Source organism: Oncorhynchus keta, chromosome 29, assembly GCF_023373465.1.
Source record: "Oncorhynchus keta strain PuntledgeMale-10-30-2019 chromosome 29, Oket_V2, whole genome shotgun sequence".
NCBI lineage: Eukaryota > Metazoa > Chordata > Actinopteri > Salmoniformes > Salmonidae > Oncorhynchus > Oncorhynchus keta.
The window spans coordinates 35,736,498-35,757,427 of NC_068449.1; the positions used below are offsets into that span (position 1 = coordinate 35,736,498).

The following is a 20,930-nucleotide window of genomic DNA, read 5'->3' on the forward strand; positions in this document are numbered from 1 at the left end:
TACGCAAGATTTTACTTCTGGGTTAACTAACATTAGTCTGAGGACAGTGTCTACCCTAACTAGGTCCTGTTCAGTTGGGAATAGTGCCTCTGTGTTTCAAAAACAAAATCTCCCGACTGAACAGGCCGTTGGTCTGTACTGTTATGAGGTGGTCTATTTCAATGGTCCTGTAGCTAAAGCAACTTTGGATGTGTTCAGTATGGCATACCGCAAAACGTTTGCAACACTGACCTCTGTGAGGTGGTCAATCTCGATGGCCCTGTAGCTAAAGGGCAATTGCACAGTGACAGAATGATGCTGAGACAAACTTTTCACCTTAAAATGCATGTTAAGTTAAACAAACCATACAACTTTATGCACAAGGACCACTTTTAACCAAATCACTTTTTTTGTGCCATCATTCTGTTACCAAACTGTGCATCTGCACTGTTCTTCAAGTAAATGTGTTTTTGTAAAAATGTCTGTGGAAATTTTTAAAAGGTGTCTTTGTGCATTGAGATGCATGGTCTTTTTAACTTTGCAATCATTGGATTTTGTTTGGCATACATTTTAAAGTGAAACATCTGAGTCTCAGCATCATTATGTTACCGTGAAATTGATCTAAAGCAACTGGGGTTGTGTTGAGTAGGGCATACCGTAGCAAAATGTTTGCAACACTGACCTCTATGAGGTGGTCTATCTCGATGTTCCTGTAGCTAAAGCCACTGGGTTTGTCTTTGTCCAGCTGAACAGCAATTAGGATGCCCATGTGACCACACAGTAGAGTACTGGCTACATCCAGGGTCTCGTTCAACCACGCATACCTGGCAAGACCTTCAGGAGGACAAAAATGGGTGGGGATGGGGGAGATGGGATGTGATGGGAATTCTGTCAGGTTCAAGTAAGGGCTGTGGTGGTCATGACATTTTGTCAGCTGGTTATTGTCATGCAAAAGACTGGCGGTCTCATAATTAACATCTCCAGGCTTCCATGCATATAAGCCGCTGATGGGACATCTGCATTTAAAATAGCTGAATAAATCAATTTAATATACACCATCACAATAAATCCATTATTTATTTTAGCCAGGTCTAAAGAAAGATGATATGAAGAATATGTATTTTTAGAAGAACAGAATATGAGTTGGCCTACTGTATGTTATCTGGCTATGCTCCATGCCTTAGGCTGGACGCTTGTTCATTTAGCAGACTAGATATGCTAATAAGTGCCGTGGCATTATTTTATATTTTATGATTTTATAGTAACTAGAATATAATTTGAACTTAACTGACTAAAATGGAACGGATATTTTTTCCCATTCCGGAGCGAGTGCACATGGCTATGTTGAGTGTAAAAGTGATAATTTGAAACAGGTCCTATACAATAGATTTAGAGTTATTTGGCAAAGCTTGCAGTCTGTTCCATGCCTCAGTCTGCACACTTTGTTCTCTCATTAAGTGATCATATTTTCCCTATTCTAACTGTAATCTAGCCTTTACTATCATGTAAAAGTAGTTTTCATTTAGAATGGGCCATTATCAAATGGGCAGAAACAGGGGCATGGGCAAAAAGACATGTCATCCATTTGCACTCGAATAGTGAATGGAGGCAACTTTGGAGCTGGTTTGGTTATTTGGAGAAAGGAATGAAGGAGAGAGGAAAATATGGAAACGTATAGTGGTGAGATATTCTGTAGCTAAAGGTAATGCCCTATATTACTAGGCATTTCAAAATCAAATACAAATTCATATACAGTGCATTCGAAAAGTTTTCAGACCCCTTGATTTAGAATTCAAGGCACACTTAACCAGCCCGGCTACCACAGCATTATGCAGCGATACGCCATCCCATCTGGTTTGCACTTAGTGGGACTATCATTTGTTTTTCAACAGGACAATGACCCAACACACCTCCAGGATCTGTAAGGGCTATTTGGCAAAGGAGTGATAGAGTACTGCATCAGATGACCTGGTCTCCAAAATCACTTAACCTCAACACAATTGAGATGGTTTGGGATGAGTTGGAGGAGTGAAGGAAAAGCAGCCAACAAGTGCTCAGCATATGTGGGAACTCTTTCAATACTGTTGGAAAAGCATTCCAGGTGAAGCTGGTTGAAAGAATGCCAAGAGTGTGCAAAGCTGTCATCAAGGCAAAGTGTGGCCACTTTGAAGAACCCAAATATATTTTGATTTGTTTAACACTTATTTGGTTACTACATGATTCCATATGTGTTATTTCATAGTTTGGATGTAGAAAATAGTAAAAATAAAGAAAAACCCTTGAATGAGGAGGTGTGTCCAAACTTTTGACTGGTACTGTACATAAGTATTCAGACCCGTTGCTATGAGACTCGAAATTTAGCTCAGGTGAATCCTGTTTCCATTGATTATTATTGAGACATTTCTACAACTTAATTGGAGTCCACCTGTGGTAAATTAATTTGATTGGATATGATTTGGAAAGTCACACACCTGTCTATATAAGGTCCCACAGTTGACAGTGCATGTCAGAGCAAAAACCAAAAACCGACGACCCTAAACAAACAGCCAAGACAACGCAGGAGTGGCTTTGGGAAAAGTTTCTGAATGTCCTTGAGTGGCACAACCAAGAGCCAAGATTCTTGAACCCGATCGAACATCTCTGGAGAGACCTGAAAATATCTGTGACAGCGACACTCGCCATCCAATCTGACAGAGCTTGAGAGGATCTGGAGAGAAGAATGGGAGAAACTCCCCAAATATAGGTGTGCCAAACTTGTAGCGTCATACCCAAGAAGACTCGAGGCTGTAATCGCTGTCAAAGGTGCTTCAACAAAGTACTGAGTAAAGGGTCTGAATACTAATGTAAATGTGATATCATAAAAAAAAAAGTTTTATACATTTGCTAACATTTCTAAAAAAACTGCTTTTGCTTTGTAAATATGGGGTATTGTGTGTAGATTGGTGAGAGAAAAAAACAACTTAAATACATTTTTGAATACGGCTGTAACGTAACAAAATGTGGAAAAGGTCAAGGGGTCTGAATACTTTCCGAATGCACTTTATACTGAACAGAAATTAAACGCCACATGTAAAGTGTTGGTCCCATGTTTCATGAGCTGAAATAAAAGATCCCAGAAATGTTCCATATGCACAAAAAGCTAATTTCTTTACATCCCTGTTAGTGAGCATTTCTCCTTTGCCAAGATAATCCATCCACCTGACAGGTGTGGCATATCAAAAAGCTGATTAAACAGCATGATCATTACACTGGTGCACCTTGTGCTGGGGACAATAAAAGGCCACTCTAAAATGTGCAGTTTTGTCACACAACACAATGCCACAGATGTCTCAAGTTTTGAGGGAGCATGCAATTGGCTTGCTGACTGCAGGAATGTCCACCAGAATTTAATGTTCATTTCTCTACCACAACACGCCTCCAACGTCATTTTAGAGTATTTGGCAGTACGTCCAACCAGCCTCACAACCGCAGACCACGTGTAACCACGCCAGCCCAGGACTTCCAAATTCCCCCCAGGCCCACCCATGTCTGCGCCCCTGCCCAGCCATGTGAAATCTATCAATAGGGCTCCGGGCAGCCGAGCGGAAATGGAGGAAAACTCGCCTCCCTGCGGACCTGGCATCCTTTCACTCCCTCCTCTCTACATTTTCCTCCTCTGTCTCTGCTGCTAAAGCCACTTTCTACCACTCTAAATTCCAAGCATCTGCCTCTAACCCTAGGAAGCTCTTTGCCACCTTCTCCTCCCTCCTGAATCCCCCCCCCCCCTCCCCCTCTCTGCAGATGACTTCGTCAACCATTTTGAAAAGAAGATCGACGACATCCGATCCTCGTTTGCTAAGTCAAACGACACCGCTGGTTCTGCTCACACTGCCCTACCCTGTGCTCTGACCTCTTTCTCCCCTCTCTCTCCAGATGAAATCTCGCGTCTTGTGACGGCCGGCCGCCCAACAACCTGCCCGCTTGACCCTATCCCCTCCTCTCTTCTCCAGACCATTTCCGGAGACCTTCTCCCTTACCTCACCTCGCTCATCAACTCATCCCTGACCGCTGGCTACGTCCCTTCCGTCTTCATGAGAGCGAGAGTTGCACCCCTTCTGAAAAAACCTACACTCGATCCCTCCGATGTCAACAACTACAGACCAGTATCCCTTCTTTCTTTTCTCTCCAAAACTCTTGAACGTGCCGTCCTTGGCCAGCTCTACCGCTATCTCTCTCAGAATGACCTTCTTGATCCAAATCAGTCAGGTTTCAAGACTAGTCATTCAACTGAGACTGCTCTTCTCTGCATCACGGAGGCGCTCCGCACTGCTAAAGCTAACTCTCTCTCCTCTGCTCTCATCCTTCTAGACCTATCGGCTGCCTTCGATACTGTGAACCATCAGATCCTCCTCTCCACCCTCTCCGAGTTGGGCATCTCCGGCGAGGCCCACGCTTGGATTGCGTCCTACCTGACAGGTCGCTCCTACCAGGTGGCATGGCGAGAATCTGTCTCCTCACCACGCGCTCTCACCACTGGTGTCCCCCAGGGCTCTGTTCTAGGCCCTCTCCTATTCTCGCTATACACCAAGTCACTTGGCTCTGTCATAACCTCACATGGTCTCTCCTATCATTGCTATGCAGACGACACACAATTAATCTTCTCCTTTCCCCCTTCTGATGACCAGGTGGGGAATCGCATCTCTGCATGTCTGGCAGACATATCAGTGTGGATGACGGATCACCACCTCAAGCTGAACCTCGGCAAGACGGAGCTGCTCTTCCTCCCGGGGAAGGACTGCCCGTTCCATGATCTCGCCATCACGGTTGACAACTCCATTGTGTCCTCCTCCCAGAGCGCTAAGAACCTTGGCGTGATCCTGGACAACACCCTGTCGTTCTCAACTAACATCAAGGCGGTGGCCCGTTCCTGTAGGTTCATGCTCTACAACATCCGCAGAGTACGACCCTGCCTCACACAGGAAGCGGCGCAGGTCCTAATCCAGGCACTTGTCATCTCCCGTCTGGATTACTGCAACTCGCTGTTGGCTGGGCTCCCTGCCTGTGCCATTAAACCCCTACAACTCATCCAGAACGCCGCAGCCCGTCTGGTGTTCAACCTTCCCAAGTTCTCTCACGTCACCCCGCTCCTCCACTCTCTCCACTGGCTTCCAATTGAAGCTCGCATCCGCTACAAGACCATGGTGCTTGCCTACGGAGCTGTGAGGGGAACGGCACCTCAGTACCTCCAGGCTCTGATCAGGCCCTACACCCAAACAAGGGCACTGCGTTCATCCACCTCTGGCCTGCTCGCTTCCCTACCACTGAGGAAGTACAGTTCCCGCTCAGCCCAGTCAAAACTGTTCGCTGCTCTGGCCCCCCAATGGTGGAACAAACTCCCTCACGACGCCAGGACAGCGGAGTCAATCACCACCTTCCGGAGACACCTGAAACCCCACCTCTTTAAGGAATACCTAGGATAGGATAAGTAATCCTTCTCACCCCCCTAAAAGATTTAGATGCACTATTGTAAAGTGGCTGTTCCACTGGATGTCATAAGGTGAATGCACCAATTTGTAAGTCGCTCTGGATAAGAGCGTCTGCTAAATGACTTAAATGTAAATGTAAATAAAGGCCTAATTAATTTACTGAATGAACTGTAACTCAGTAAAATCATTGAAATTGTTGCATGCGGTGTTTATACTTTAGTTCAGTATATAACTGTAGGTTAGCCGCCCTGTACAATCAATGAACCAACAGCATCGCCTAGGCCTATATGTTCTCTCCCAGACTCATGAATAGAACGTTTGCAGCGTAGCATAAGGGAACCAGTCCATCCAGTATGGATAATAAGTCCATACTCAAAGGCGATTACTACAATTAGTTACATTTTGGAGTACAGGCAAGACCAATTATGTACCAAAGACATCTTAAATCAGTTTTTAAAAATAAAATATTTTTCTGCCATTCGTAATATGCGGTAGGCTATCTATTGTGTAACGTCACAATCATTATTTTAAATCAGTTTTTTTTTCCGGGATCGGGCTCATAGACCTATCCTTAGAAAGCGTTGTCCATTTAGTTGTGTTCGGCTTTGAAATAACATCCACAACGACCACGTTTTCCACTCAGTTTCAACCTGTTGTTGAACTTCTTTCTTCAAAGTGATCAATCACAGTGAGGTGAGTTTTAAAAGCATGACACTGTTATGATGATAAGTTTTTGCCGTGATTTTCAATTGTATTTGAATTGATGTCAGTGGTTAGAGGGACAATAGAGCCCTGAGTACCAGACCATTAGTGACCTGATGATCGTTAGCGAGTTGGGTACTACCAACACGTGTCCTGAGTGCATAAGAGGAGATTACCGTGACTCAGTGGTCACGTGGAATTTAACTGCGGGCATGACTCATGACTGCCGATGTGGCGGTAATAGGGTCTCCACAACAGCCCTGGGCTCAAGCCTACATCCTGCAGCATATTCTTTAGGAGTTGATGGTGGTGTTCCAGGTTGTCTGTTCTGCAGTCACCCTGTTCTCAGAAGGGTTCCCAAACAAACACGGTTCCTTCCTGAGTAGTTACAAACTTCTCCAGGAGATTGGATCATTTGGGAAGCACGACTGCAAGAAAAGATAACCTGGAACGTCACTGTTGTTGTTGTCCCACCTGACTTCATGATGTAGAGGTTTCCATGGTCAGTGAAGAACACTACCACGCCAATGACAGTACAGCTCAGAGCGTCTATCACGATCTGATTGTCTAGAGAGAACACCCACGTGAAGGTAGAGCCTCTATCTGACGATGTCCACACCTAAAAACAATGCAATACACATACAGAGGTTGGGTAAGGGAAATGCATTATGATATGAAATTCATCATACTTAGACAGGACCCTGAGTTTTCCTACCTCCGGTATTTTTTATTTTGTCAAGTTATTTGAACTCTGTGTGCGTGAGTATGCATGTGTGCGATGTATGTGTGTGTGTGCTGTCACCTCTGAGCCGTACAGGATAACATGGTTGTCCAACAGGAAGATCCCTCTGGGCTGGAAGTCTAGAATCACCGGGGGGAACTTGGTGTGACGCTGAAAGAGTTCCTCTGCCTTTACACCAAACACTGACACCATCGCACCCTCCTGCTGGAAGAGAGAAGACAACACAATATAATTTCATGATCTATCTGGGGATAGTGGATTTTTACTTGACTCAAATTGAATCAATCAAATCAATCTCAAACAAAGCAAATGGAATCCACACTTAATGGATTGAACTCACTTTGTATGGATTGTGCTATACACAGTGTATAAAACATGAAAAACACCTTTCCATGACATAGACTGACCAGGTGAATCCAGGTAAGAGCTATGATCCCTTATTTATGTCAATTGTTAAATCAACTTCAATCAGTGTAGATAAAGAAGGATTTTTATGCCTTGAGACAATTGAAACATTGTGTCACACCCTGATCGGTTTCACCTGTCTTTGTGCTTGTCTCCACCCCGCTCTAGAGTTCGCCCATCTTTCCCCATGGTCTTGTCTGGTCTTACCAACGTGTTTTCCTGTTTCTCAAGTGTTTGTTTCCTAGTCTTCCCGGTTCTGACCACTCTGCCTGCCCTGACCTAAGCCTGCCTGCCGTCCTGTACCTGCCTGACTCTGACCTTATTTACGAACCTCTGCCTGCCCTGACCCTGCCTGCCGTCCTGTACCTGCCTGACTCTGACCTGTTTACGAACCTCTGCCTGTTCTCGACCTGCCATTTGTTATGAAATTATTGAGAACTGTACTATCCGCATCCTGTGTTTGCATCTGGGTCATATCCTGAGTCGTGATACATGAATTGTGTATGTGTGCCATTCTGAGGGTGAATGGGCAAAACAAAAGATTTACAATGCCTTTGAACGGGGTACAGTAGTATGTGCCAGGTGCACAGGTTTGTGTCAAGTTTCTTGTGTGTTCACCTAAAGGACATCCAGCCATCTTGGCACAACTGTGGGAACCATTTGAGTCAACATTGGCCAGCTTCCCTGTGGAATGATTTTGACACTTTGTAGAGTCCATGCCCTGACGAATTGAGGCTGATCTGAGGGCGAAAGGTGGGGGTGAAACTCAATATTAGGAAAGGTGTTCTTAATGTTTTGTACACTCACTCAATGTATATAAAAATATACACAGTAGCAGTCAAAACCTTTGGACACTCATTCCAGGGTTTTTCTTTATTTTTTTACTATTTTCTACATTGTAGAATAATTTGTGAAGACATCAAAACTATTAAATAACACATATGGAATCATTTAGTAATCAAAAAAGTGTTAAACAAATTAAAATATATTTTAGATTCTTCAAAGTAGCTACCCTATGCCTTGATGACAGCTTGCACTCTCGGCATTCTGTCACTACAATGTAGAAAATAGTAAAAATAAAGAAAAACCCTTGAATGAGTTGGTGTGTCCAAACTTTTGACTGGTACTGTACATGAATCTGTTTTGACCATTTAGAAATGAAAGCATTTCCTGTATCTAGTCCCTCCATTTGAAGAGGTCATACGTATTTGGACAAATTCACTTATAGTGTATTAAAGGAGTCAAAAGTTTAGTATTTGGTCCCATATTCCTAGCACACAATGACCACATCAATATTGTGACTCTACAAACTTGTTGGATGCATTTGCAGTTTGTTTTAATTTTGTTTTGGATTATGTTGTACCCAATAGAAATTAATGATAAATAATGTTTGTGTCATTTTACTCTCTCGTGTCTATCATCCCTCAGCTCTGACCTCTCCCACATGCTGGCCTCTGACGTCACCTACTAAGGAAATTACCTTGGCAGTTAAATGTAACAACAAAACATTATAAAAAGCAATCTATTAATATAGTTTTTGAACTCTATAATTTGTTTACAAGCATGATAGCTATTTGTGGTTGATGTTGCTTGTTGGCCATTAGCCAATTGGCATTTCCCAACCATTTCATAGTGCGTGAATGCCTTCAACTGGTATTTACGACTTCACAACTTGTAAATTCCCACCTTCCAAATGGTTATGAACACAGCTTTGTATTTAATATATTGGGTAGAAAACGTAACATTATACTAGATAATCCACACATGTACCGTAAAAGGTACCGCTCAGTAACATGTGAGTTCCTATATGTACCTCTGAAGTTACCTGATGTGTACCTTTGACCTTTTTGTACACCAGGGAAGGGATATACCACAACCAGACTCTTATTTTTGAGAGTGTGTGGACATATGTTTAATCATCTGGTGGTATTGCTGAGACATTAATGCACTCCAGATCAAAAGGTTGCAAGTTCAAATCCCAAGAGCATTTACGCACTTAGGGCTAGATTCTATCAGATCCGTGCTAGTGGACAACCACATAGTGTTTTGTGGTGGGCGATGTTGGAGCTGGAACAGCTGGCAAATCCACAAGCGTCTCCTGGCTTTATACCAGAAGCAGAAATTGCCATTGGCTGCACAGAGCTGCATTAAGAGAAATCCCATGCAGCTTTGTTTACAAGTTGAAACACTGGAATGTGATATAAATATGAATGAAAATATGATTTTCTTTAATGATTTTCAATTTTAGTGTCATTGTTTCTATATAGCCTACACTTTATTATTCTGAACTCTTATTCTGAGCCGCTCACCAATTTGACAGCTCTAATGTAGTAACATGTCTGACACCGTCAAAACACCAGCTATGTGGCTGTCGGCTATCGTTTGCTTATGCTGTTCATGCTTGTAGTGAAGAGGGCACGACAACACCTCTTTAACCTCAGGAGGCTGAAAACCTTCTACAGCTGTACCATTCAGAGCATGGCTGCATCACCACTTGGTATGGCAACTGTTTGGCATCTGATCGCAAGGAACTACAGAGGGTAGTGTGTATGGCCCAGTACATCACTGGGGCCAAGCTCCCTGCCATCCACGACCTCTATACCAGGCGGTGTCAGAGGAAGGCCCTAAAATGTCAGACACCAGCCACCCAACTCATAGACTGCATGGCAAGTAGTACTGATGCACCAAGTCTAGAGCCAACAGGACCCTGAACAGCTTCTACCCAAAAGCCATAAAACTGATAAATAGTTAGTTAAATAGTTAACCAAATAGCTACCCGGGTTATCTGAATTTACCCTTTTTGCACCAACTTTGTTGACTCATCACATACGCTGCTGCTACTATTTACTATCTGTCATTTTTATTCCTAGTTATATGTACATTTATACCTCAATTACCTCGTACCCCTGCACATGGACTCAGTACAGGTACCCCTTGTATATAGTCATCATTACTCATTGTGTATCTATTATTACTTTTATTATTACGTGTTTCACTTTTAAATGATTTATCTATTTCCTTTCTCTCTGCATTGTTGGGAAGGGCCCTTAAGGAAGCACCTCACTGCTAGTCCACCCCTGTTGTTTACAAAAAAATGTGACTAACACAATTTTATTTGATTTGATTGAATCTAGGCCTTATCAGGTCAAGTGTCCCTGAGCACTTTTACTTTTTAGTTTTAATCGCACAGAATCGACTTGATTCTGGGCAACTTTTAGCAAAGGGCAGAAATGTTTTCATATTTTTTTATTTTTATGTTTAGCTCACATAATATAATTGAAAGTACGCATTAAGGTGTCTGAAATAGAATACACGTGTCAAAAACAAATGTAGACATTCTTAAATGCATTTCTATAGCTTCCAAAATATATTTTTTTACAATGGAGGAGGAGTACCAAGATTGCTGCGCGGTGGCTTCAATACATCGCCCCCTGTCAGTCATCCAGGGTTTATACACATCATTGGTTGTTCTCCACCAATCTCTATTCGCCAGATTGAGCCATGAGTTCTAATCAGTGGAGGCTGGTGGGAGGAGCAAGGAGGACGGGCTCATTGTAATGGATGGAATGGAATTAATGGAACGTTATCAAACACATCAAACATATGGAAACCACATGTTTGACTTCGTTCCATATATTCAATTTCAGCCATTACAATGAACCCGTCCTCCTATAGCTCCTCCCATCAGCCTCCACTGGTTCTAATTATTGATGCTAGTGGTTCCGTGGCTAAAGCAAATAAATAACTGGGCAGAGGGCATCCCTGTCATGTCCCTCTTGATAACCTAAATGGATCAGAGAATTGTCCATTTGTTCGTATAGCTCACATGTGAAAACATGTGTTTTTGAAACACTTCACATGTGATCACGTGTTTTCAAATGCGCATTTCCATATGTTATCGCTGTTCAGCTAAAATATGACCCCACCTGGGATTTGAAATCACAACCTCTGGATTTGAGGTACACTGATCTTTCTAGTGTGCCACACATCCATTAACTATAATACATCTCTGCACTTAGCAAAAGAGTGCCATCTGCACTGCTATTTTAGTTATTTAGTTTTCAGTTATTCAGAATATTCTCTCATCGTTGATTTCATATAATTATTTCAGCCGTTTGAGAGTTTTCTGTATAGTTTTTCTAATGATGGTGGTGCATTTTATTCTGTTTTATGTTACTCCTGAATCACTATGATAAATATAATTGTTTATCTGAGTGTATTTACTTTAAAGTCCAAAGTGTAAGAATACAGATTAAATCAGTTACTGATACAGATATGGTGGCGTATGTAAAAGGTTATGTGATCACATGGGAAAATCCACATGGAAAACCTCATGTGGGGAAACTTCAATATTTATTCTGCCGATTCTGTTGAAAAGCATTTCTTAAACAGAAGCAAACTGAATGAAACGGGGATACACACTTGAATTTGTCCAATATAAACTCTTGTTTGCAACTGTTGGACTAATGATTACACCCTAGATCTGCTAGATGTAGGCAGGAGTGTGCAAGCCGGTATTGAATGTGTCACTGTCTGTCATTACTCAACTTTTTCTCTCGATCTGTGCACCTCTGTCGTAAACCTTCATTCATAGGCCAGGTTGTAGCAACCTCATGATGGGTATAGAGAAAATGTGAGTATCATGTAGGAAACTAAACCTATCTGGGTGAATGGAATATGAATAACAGTCATCCAATATGCTGTAATAGAAATAAGGCCATGTTCATAAATCATCCTCCCTCATCTTAAACGGCCCCGGCCGCCACTGAATTAGAACCACAGTAATACAGTGGTAGCTATTTAAAACGGTGCTACTTTTTAGCCAATTAAGCTAAAAGATCAACTTTAAAACATTCAGGCTATCCTAACTTCCAATTCTCTATAAATTAAAACTATATAAATTTGCATACATTTGCATGAAATAACCCACCGCGGTAACTCTTGAAACATTCAAGCGAGAGACACCAAACCAACTTTATCATGTTCAAGCTATCCTAACTTCAAATTCTTAAAAACTTTGATCAACTTTAATTATATAACTTAACAATAATTATATAAATGTGCATACATTTGCATAAAATAACCAACCCACAGTAAATCCTGAACCATTCAAGATAGACACCAAACCAACTTTCATATGTTCGGTTATCCTATCTTCAAATTCTATTCTAACTTCAAATTATAGCACACTATAACACATTATAGTGTATTTTCTGTAAGCCAGTGACAAATAATAATAATAATAATCTCAATTTAATCAATTTTAAATTCAGGCTGTAACACAACAAAATCTGGAAAAAGTCAAGGGGTGTGTCTACTTTCTGTTAGAAGGTAACAGATTATTTTATTACAATGGTTAAATTGGATTTTCATTGTGTTCAATGGTGTTATTTGCCCCCTAGTGGCGCTTTCTGGTACTTAGAAAGACAACGCAAACAGGAAGTACAGAATTTTTTTTGCATGCATAGAAGCAGCTCCAAACAATGTAGTTATTTCTTGTCACGCTTCAGCCTTGGAAAAATATTTGTTTGTAAGTTCGATTCAAGCATTTAGCTAATGATGATAATCTTGTTATTGATAGAGTTGCTTACATATCAATGTTGGTTGCATTTACTCACAAATTGCAATGCCTTTAATGTATGTCGTTAGCTGTATTACTTTGCTCATGCGTCATGCAAACGAATTGTAAAATATACAATACTGTAGTTTTGTTACTGTTTCTAGTGTAATATGCTTTGTTATTCTACATAGATGGTTATACATTATTAGAGTAATGAAAGGAGCCAATTACCATATGGTTAACAATTAGCAATATGGTTTGGCATCATGCCAGATGCATGGTACCTTAGCGCGTGCTTTGTATTTATGCAACTTCAAATGTTTAATGTACAGCTACAGTATGTCGGTATGAATTGAACACTAAAGTATATTCTTTTCTGTATTTTGCAGTTTCACAACATAAACGTTTACAATATATTCATTCAAGAAAAGTCACGCCTTGGGAGTTTTATTGAATACTTAGTTGTTAGCTATCTGTCTAGTTTTGCATGGGAACGCAACTCAAGGGCAGAATAGTAATGTTTATTTATCTGAGCATTTTGAATTGTCAAGAGGTGCAAAACAAGGTTTCCGTCTATCACTGAACGGATTTCTTAAGGCCATTGAATTGTTAGCAATAAAAATCAGATCCAATTATAAAATTAAGGGGATAGAAATGAATGGATTAGATACAAATGTATGCCGATGATTCAAGTTCAGACTTGTAGGTTCGGCCTTCTAGGCAGAGTTGCAATGAAAAGCCATACCTCAGACTGGCCAATAAAAAGAAAAGATTAAGATGGGCAAAAGAACACAGACACTAGAGGAACTCTGCCTAGAAGGCCAGCATCCCAGAGTCACCTCTTCACTGTTGACGTTGAGACTGGTGTTTTGTGGGTACTATTTAATGAAGCTGCCAGTTGAGGACTTGTGAGGCGTCTGTTTCTCAAACTAGACACTCTAATGTACTTGTCCTCTAGCTCAGTTGTGCACCGGGGCTTCCCACTCCTCTTTCTATTCTGGTTAGAGACAGTTTGTGCTGTTCTGTGAAGGGAGTAGCACACAGTGTTGTATGACATCTTCAGTCTCTTGGCAATTCCTCACATGGAATAGCATTCATTTCTCAGCAAAAGAATAGACTGCAGAGTTTCAAAAGAAAGTTCTTTGTTTCTGGCCATTTTGAGCCTTTAATCGAACCCACAAATGCTGATGCTCCAGATACTCAACTAGTCTAAAGGCCAGTTTTATTGCTTCTTTAATCAGCACAACAGTTTTCAGCTGTGCTAACATAATTGCAAAAGGGTTTTCTAATAATCAATTAGCCTTTAAAATGAACAACTTGGATTAGCTAACACAACGTGTCATTGGAACACAGGAGTGATGGTTGCTGATAACGGGCCTCTGTACGCCTATGTAGATACTCCATTAAAAGTCTGCTGTTTCCAGCTACAATAGTAATTTACAATATTAACTATGTCTACACTGTATTTGATGTTATTTTAATGGACAAAAAAGGTGATTTTCTTTAAAAAACAAGGACATTTCTAAGTGACCCCAAACTTTTGTGTATTTTGATTTGTTTAAACACTTTTTTGGTTACATGATTCCATATGTGTTATTTCATAGTTTTGATGTCTTCACTTATTATTCTACAATGTAGAAAACAACCTGGAATGAGTAGGTGTGTCCAAACGTTTGACTGGTACTGTGTATGAAGACAATATAGAAAAGGTACCTCAGTGTGTGAGAGCAGTAGGCCAGTGTGTTGGTGACGGTCATGGAGGAAGGACAGGTAACGGTGTTTGGGGTTCTTCGCGATGTCAACAGCGGAGGCCTGGCACAGGAACCACCTCGTGAAGGGGTACTTACTGTACACACACCTAGAATGCTGCCATTGAGAAGCTCCGGTTGAAACACAAGGATAGACATTTGTATAATATCCATTATAAACAAACCCCCTCAATCACACCTACCAGGTTTTCACCTTCTCCTTCATTGGAAATCAAACTGAGTGTGTCATCTAAACAAGAGAGAAAACCGTTTGAAACTGGCTTCCACAACGACAAAAAAGCATGTTATGAATCGTATGGTTCGTTTATTGGAGGTCATGATAAAGCCATACCACTGAAATAGATGCGATCTGTCACACATTGAGAGGAAAACCACAAGGTGGTGGCAGAGTAGTCCATCTATGAAGGAGAAACACAATGACTTGTTAACTGTTTTCTTGGGAGGCACTCTGCCCCTACTATATCTGAGAATAGCTTGAACAACTGACATGTTTACAGACCTGAGCCAGTGCAGGGAGGAACAGCAAGGTGAACTGTAATATTCAGAGGCAAAGATCAGTAACAACAACACAAACTGTTCAGATAAACTATTTATTGACTACCGTAATTTCCGGACTATAAACCGCTACTTTATTCCCACACTTTGAACCTCCCGGTTTATACAATGACGCGGCTAATTTATGGATTTTTCCCGCTTTCGCAAGATTCATGCCGCCGCCAAAAAACTGAGCACTGTCACATAATGGGACGTAAATCGAGCGCGCTCAAACTTCCCATCATTCTGATTACGGTAGTAATTTTGTCACCCTCATCATGACAAAGACACGGAGAAATGCATATGATGCAGCTTTCAAGTTGAAGGCGATCAATCTGGCTGTTGGAAAAAGAAATAGAGCTGCTGCATGGGAGCTTGGCCTTAATGAGTCGATTATAAGACTTTGTAAACAGCAGCGTGAGGAACTGACTCAGTGCAAAAAGACAACAAACCTTTCAGAGGGAAGAAAAGCAGATGGCCCAAAGTATTTGCAGCCACTGGACATCAGTGTAAATCGTGCATTTAAGGTGGCGCTCCGTGTTCAGTGGGAGGGAGGCTTGGATGACAAGTGGGGAGAAATCCTTCACTAAAACGGGCCGCATGCGAAGAGCAACTTTTAAAAAAAATGTAAAAATTTATTTTACCTTTATTTAACCAGGCAAGTCATTTAAGAACAAATTCTTAACTTATGGTCAAGTCTGCCAGTGGGTCCTGACAGTGTGGAGCATTGTCAAAAAATCCACTATCATCAACGGGTTTCGAAAGGCTGGACTGCTGCATGTTGAAGGGGCAGCATGAGCTCAGCAGGGTATTTGCCCCGGAATGAAAGTGATGAGAGCGACAATGAAAACGATCCAACATCAGATGAAGCAATTCTGAGGCTATTCAACTCCGACACCGAAGGAGATGACTTCAGTGGTTTCAGTGCACAGGAGGAGGCTTGGTAGGCTACTGTTTTAATTTTGTTACAAGCCGTGTTTCGTTAAAGCCTATTTATTTTTGTTACAAGCCATGTTTCGTTTAAAGGCTGTGTAAAGTTCATTTGTTTCAATGTACGGTAGGCACCTGCGGCTTATAGACATGTGCGGCTTATTTATGTACAAAATACATATTTTTTATAATTCAGTGGGTGCGGTTTATATTCAGGTGCGCTTAATAGTCAGGCAATTATGGTAGTAAGGACCATAAAGAATGTTCATGCCAATCAAATGGCTCTGTGCACAAAGTCAAATAAAATGTTATTTGTCACATGCGCAAAATACAACAGAGCCAGTGAAATGCTTACTTTACAAGCCCTTAACCAACAATGCAGTTTAAAGAAAAATACCTACAAAATAAAATAAATAAAAGTAACAAATAATTAAAGAGGAGCAGTAAAATAACAATAGCGAGGCTATATACAGGGGGTACCGGTACAGAGTCAATGTGCGGTGGCACCGGTTAGTCGAGGTAATTAAGGTAATATATACATGTGGGTAGAGTTATTAAAGTGATTTATGCATAGACAATAAGAAAGAGTAGCAGCAGCGTAAAGGGGGGTGCAAGTAGTCTTGGTAGCCATTTGATTAGATGCTCAGTAGTCTTATGGCTTGGGGGAAGAAGCTGTTTATAGAAGAAGCCTCTTGGACCTAGACTTGGCGCTCCGGTACCGCTTGCCGTGCAATAGCAGAGAGAACAGTCTAGGACTAGGGTTGCTGGAGTCTGACCATTTTTAGGGCCTTCCTCTGACACCGCCTGGTATATAGGGCTTGTCCATTTGCTCTCATGCATGTTTCAGTGTTACATGTCTCGAAGCAAGCATAGAAGTAATTTAGCTCGTCTGGTAGGCTCATGTCACTGGGCAGCTCTCATCTGTGCTTCCCTTTGTAGTCTGTAATAGTTTGCATTCCCTGCCACAGCCAATGAGCGTCGTAGCTGGTGTAGTATGTTTCGATCTTAGTCCTGTATTGACGCTTGCCTGTTTGATGGTTCGGTGGGGGCATAGTGGGATTTCTTATAGGCTTCCGGGTTATAGTCCCGCTCCTTTAAAGTGGCAGCTCTACCCTTTACCCATTTGCGGATATTGCCTGTAATCCATGGTTTCTGGTTGGGGTATTGTACGACAGTCACGGTGGGGACGACGTCACCTATGCACTTATTGATGAAGCCAGTGACTGATGTGGTGTACTTCTCATTGCCATTGGAAGAATCCCAGAACATATTCCAGTCTGTGCTAGCAAAACAGACCTGTAGCTTAGCATCTGCTTCATCTGACCACTTTTTTATTGACCGAGTCACTGGTGATTCCTGCTTTAATATTTGCTTGTAAGCAGGAATCAGGAGGATAGAATTATGGTCAGATTTGCCAAATGGAGGGTGAGGGAGAGCTTTGTATGCATCTCTGTGTGTGGAGTAAAGGTGGTCTAGAGTTTTTTCCCTCTGGTTGCACATTAAACATGCTGGTAGAAATGAGGTAAAACTGATTTAAGTTTCCCTGCATTAAAGTCCCCGGCCACTAAGATCTCCGCCTGTTTGCTTATAGCTGTATACAGCTTATTGAGTGCGGTCTTTTTGGCAGCATCGGTTTGTAGTGGTATGTAGACAGCTACGAAAAATACAGATGAAAACTCTCTAAGTAGATAGTATGGTCTACAGCTTATCAACAGGTACTCTACCTCAGGCGAGCAAAACCTCGAGACTTCCTTAGATATCGAGCACCAGCTGTTGTTTACAAATATACATTGACCGCCACCCCTTGTCTTACCAGAGACTGCTATTCTATCCTGCCGGTACAGTGTATAGCCCACCAGCTGTATGTTACTCATGTCATTGTTCAGCTACGACTCAGTGAAACATAAGATATTACAGTTTTTAATGTCCCGTTGGTAGGATATAGTTCGTCCAATTTATTATCCAGAGATTGTATAGCAAAGGCAGATAAGCCACTCTTCGGCAGATCCTCACAAGGCACCCGATCTCTTTCCGGGAAACCTCTTCCGTCTTTTTCTCCTGCATATGACTGGGATGAGGTTTCTGTTCGGGTATCTGGAGTAAATCCCTCTTGTCCGACTCATTAAAGAGAAATTCTTCGTCCAGTTCAAGGTGAGTAATCGCTGTTCTAATTTCCTGAAGCTCTTTTCGGTCATAAGAGACGGTAGCAGCAACACTATGTACAAAATATGTTCCACAAAATGCAAAAAAGCGAACAAAATAGCACGGTAGGTTAATTAAGAGCTCATAAAACAGCAGCCCCCCCCAGTGCCATCTTTAATGGTGTAAATGAGTGTGTGTGTGTGTGTGTGTGTGTGTGTGTGTGTGTGTGTGTGTGTGTGTGTGTGTGTGTGTGTGTGTGTGTGTGTGTGTGTGTGTGTGTGTGTGTGTGTGTGTGTGTGTGTGTGTGTGTGTGTGTCTAGTACATTGAGAGTGCCTGTGACAGGGGAAAGGAGATCCTGGCTGATGAAGAGCCCCCGGTTGGTCAGCAGGAACAGGTGACAGTTGGTCAGCTTCAGGTCCACGATGGAGATCCCCGCACAGCCAGACACACACACTGTGGAGATAGCAGGTCAGTTACACACACACACATGCACGCGCACACACACACAGACAGTGGGGGATCAGTAAGTCAGAAAAAGTTAGTTCCCTGCACAGCCAGACACACACTGTGGAACATCAAGAGACTGGTCAGCAGCCAGACATACACACTGTAGAGGACAATGAGAACAGCCATTAAGGCCCTTTTCAAGCGATCTCTCAGCTCGGCTCACCTTAGGTGTGTGAAAATGGTATCAATAACCAAATAATACAGGACCGGCTAAAGACAATGCACTGAAAACTACTGTACAACACACTCACTCACTGTATCGTTGTGTATCAAACAGCAGAATAAGGGATGTTGAAATACAATTCTAAGTAATACAGTATATATCAAAGCTGCAACGTGATAGATAAGATGCTCTACCTTCATTGATCAAGCTACATAGTGATCTTGTGGCGTTGAACCATCGTCCCTGAGCGGTGAAGGCAGATCTGGTGACACTGAGAATCACCCCTACAGTTACAATGGGAGAGGACAGAAGACCTCAGTAATGATCACGGACAAAGTCCTATGAATGAGTACAAGCAGGGGTAGAATTGAATTGGAATGTTTGAGAACTGAGATCCCCATGTGAAACTAATTTTAACAAGTGCAAATTGCTTTCAAGCTAAATTACCAGTGATGTTACAGTGATTTTTCTTCTAATTCTACCCCTGCGCAAAAGCATCAATTTTTGGATCAGTGGCCAGGCAGACAGACATCGAGGTATTCAGTTAATGTTCGATTGACCGTTACAATGGGCAAAACGAGTGACTTAAGTGACTTTGAGCGTGGTATGATCGTCGGTGCCAGGTGAGCCGGTATCTCAGAAACGGCCACCCTCCTGGGCTTTTCACGCACGACAGTGTCTAGGCTCTACCAAGAATTGGTAAACATCAAGTCAGCGGCAGTACTGTGGGCGAAAACAGCTTGTTGATGAGAGAGGTCGAACGAGAATGGCAAGAATTGTGCAAGCTAACAGGCGGGCCACAAACAGACAAATAACGGCTCAGTACAGATGTGGTGTGTAGAACGGCATCTCGGAACACACAACCCGTCAATCCTTGTCATGGATGGAAAAACATTGACAGCGACTTCAGTTTACTTGAGTGGCCTTCGCAGTCCCCAGACCTCAACTGAACAGAGCATCTTTGGGTTGAGATGGAACGGACTGTTAGCAGCATGAATGTACCGCCGTCCAATCTGCAGCAACTCTGTGATGCCATCGCGTCAGCCTGGACCAACATCGCCATAAAACGTTTCTGACGCCTTGTAGAATGCCTGAAGAATTCAGGCTGTTCTGAAGGCAAAGGTGGATCCGAACCGGTACTAGGGTGTACCTAATAAACTGGCTGGTGAGTGTATACACAGGGCATCAATGGCCTGTTTGTCTGCAGTTAGTTCTCTATAGTTAAAGTATGTTGTTTGTCATAACGTGTGTGTGTGTGTGTGTGTGTGTGTGTGTGTGTGTGTGTGTGTGTGTGTGTGTGTGTGTGTATACAGTATGTCTTCCTCACCTGTGTGTCCTCCTGGAGCGAAGACAGGTGCCAACACGGCCACATCACCGGCACAGGGACTCTGGCTGACCTGTAGTTGCAAGACCCGGTGGAGATGTGGTTCAATGATACGAGACGACAACTCCTCCCCTATCGTCCACTGCAGGATGGGCTCTAAGGGAGAGATGCCATGGCCAATGCAATTCTGACAAACTTATTGAAATTCACACTCATACTGCTAAGATACAACCTTAAAAGGGCAATCATTAGTTGAAACAATAACAATGTTTTTTGTTAAAAAGCTGAGGGATGGACCTGGAGAAATGTAACCACTCTCAAATTCATAGAGAGCTATGTATACAAGGACTGCCCATCGAAGATATCAACATTGTTGTTTTAAACATGTTTTAAGGCTATACAGTGTTTTTATTTTTTTACAATGTTTACACATTTGAGTAAAACAAGCTTTCTGATGGGCTTTGACAGTTGAACTAAGCACGGGGCATTTATAAGTTATATTCTTCAAGAATCAATGGTTATACAGTGGGGCAAAACAATATTTAGTCAGCCACCAATTGTGCAAGTTCTCCCACTTAAAAAGATGAGAGAGGCTTGTAAATTTTCGTCATAGGTACACTTCAACTATGACAGACAAAATGAGAAAGAAAAATCCAGAAAATCACATTGTAGGATTTTTAATGAATTTATTTGCAAATTATGGTGGA

The 20,930-nt window shown here is 42.1% G+C and overlaps 1 protein-coding gene across 2 annotated transcripts in view; it reads right to left on the reverse strand.

Annotated features, from left to right (window-relative positions):
- The window catches only part of LOC118362784 (cation channel sperm-associated auxiliary subunit beta-like), a 45,051-nt gene that overhangs the window by 9,061 nt on the left and 15,060 nt on the right, over positions 1 to 20,930 (reverse strand). For both annotated transcript variants that reach the window (XM_035743388.2, XM_035743387.2), the window contains 10 exons: positions 20,227 to 20,379; positions 19,094 to 19,183; positions 18,552 to 18,682; positions 15,122 to 15,154; positions 14,954 to 15,020; positions 14,805 to 14,851; positions 14,567 to 14,719; positions 6,949 to 7,092; positions 6,621 to 6,765; positions 662 to 813 (listed from right to left, as the gene is read on the reverse strand). In XM_035743388.2, coding sequence (XP_035599281.1) covers positions 662 to 813; positions 6,621 to 6,765; positions 6,949 to 7,092; positions 14,567 to 14,719; positions 14,805 to 14,851; positions 14,954 to 15,020; positions 15,122 to 15,154; positions 18,552 to 18,682; positions 19,094 to 19,183; positions 20,227 to 20,379 — 1,115 coding nt within the window. The remainder of the gene's footprint in view (positions 1 to 661; positions 814 to 6,620; positions 6,766 to 6,948; positions 7,093 to 14,566; positions 14,720 to 14,804; positions 14,852 to 14,953; positions 15,021 to 15,121; positions 15,155 to 18,551; positions 18,683 to 19,093; positions 19,184 to 20,226; positions 20,380 to 20,930) is intronic.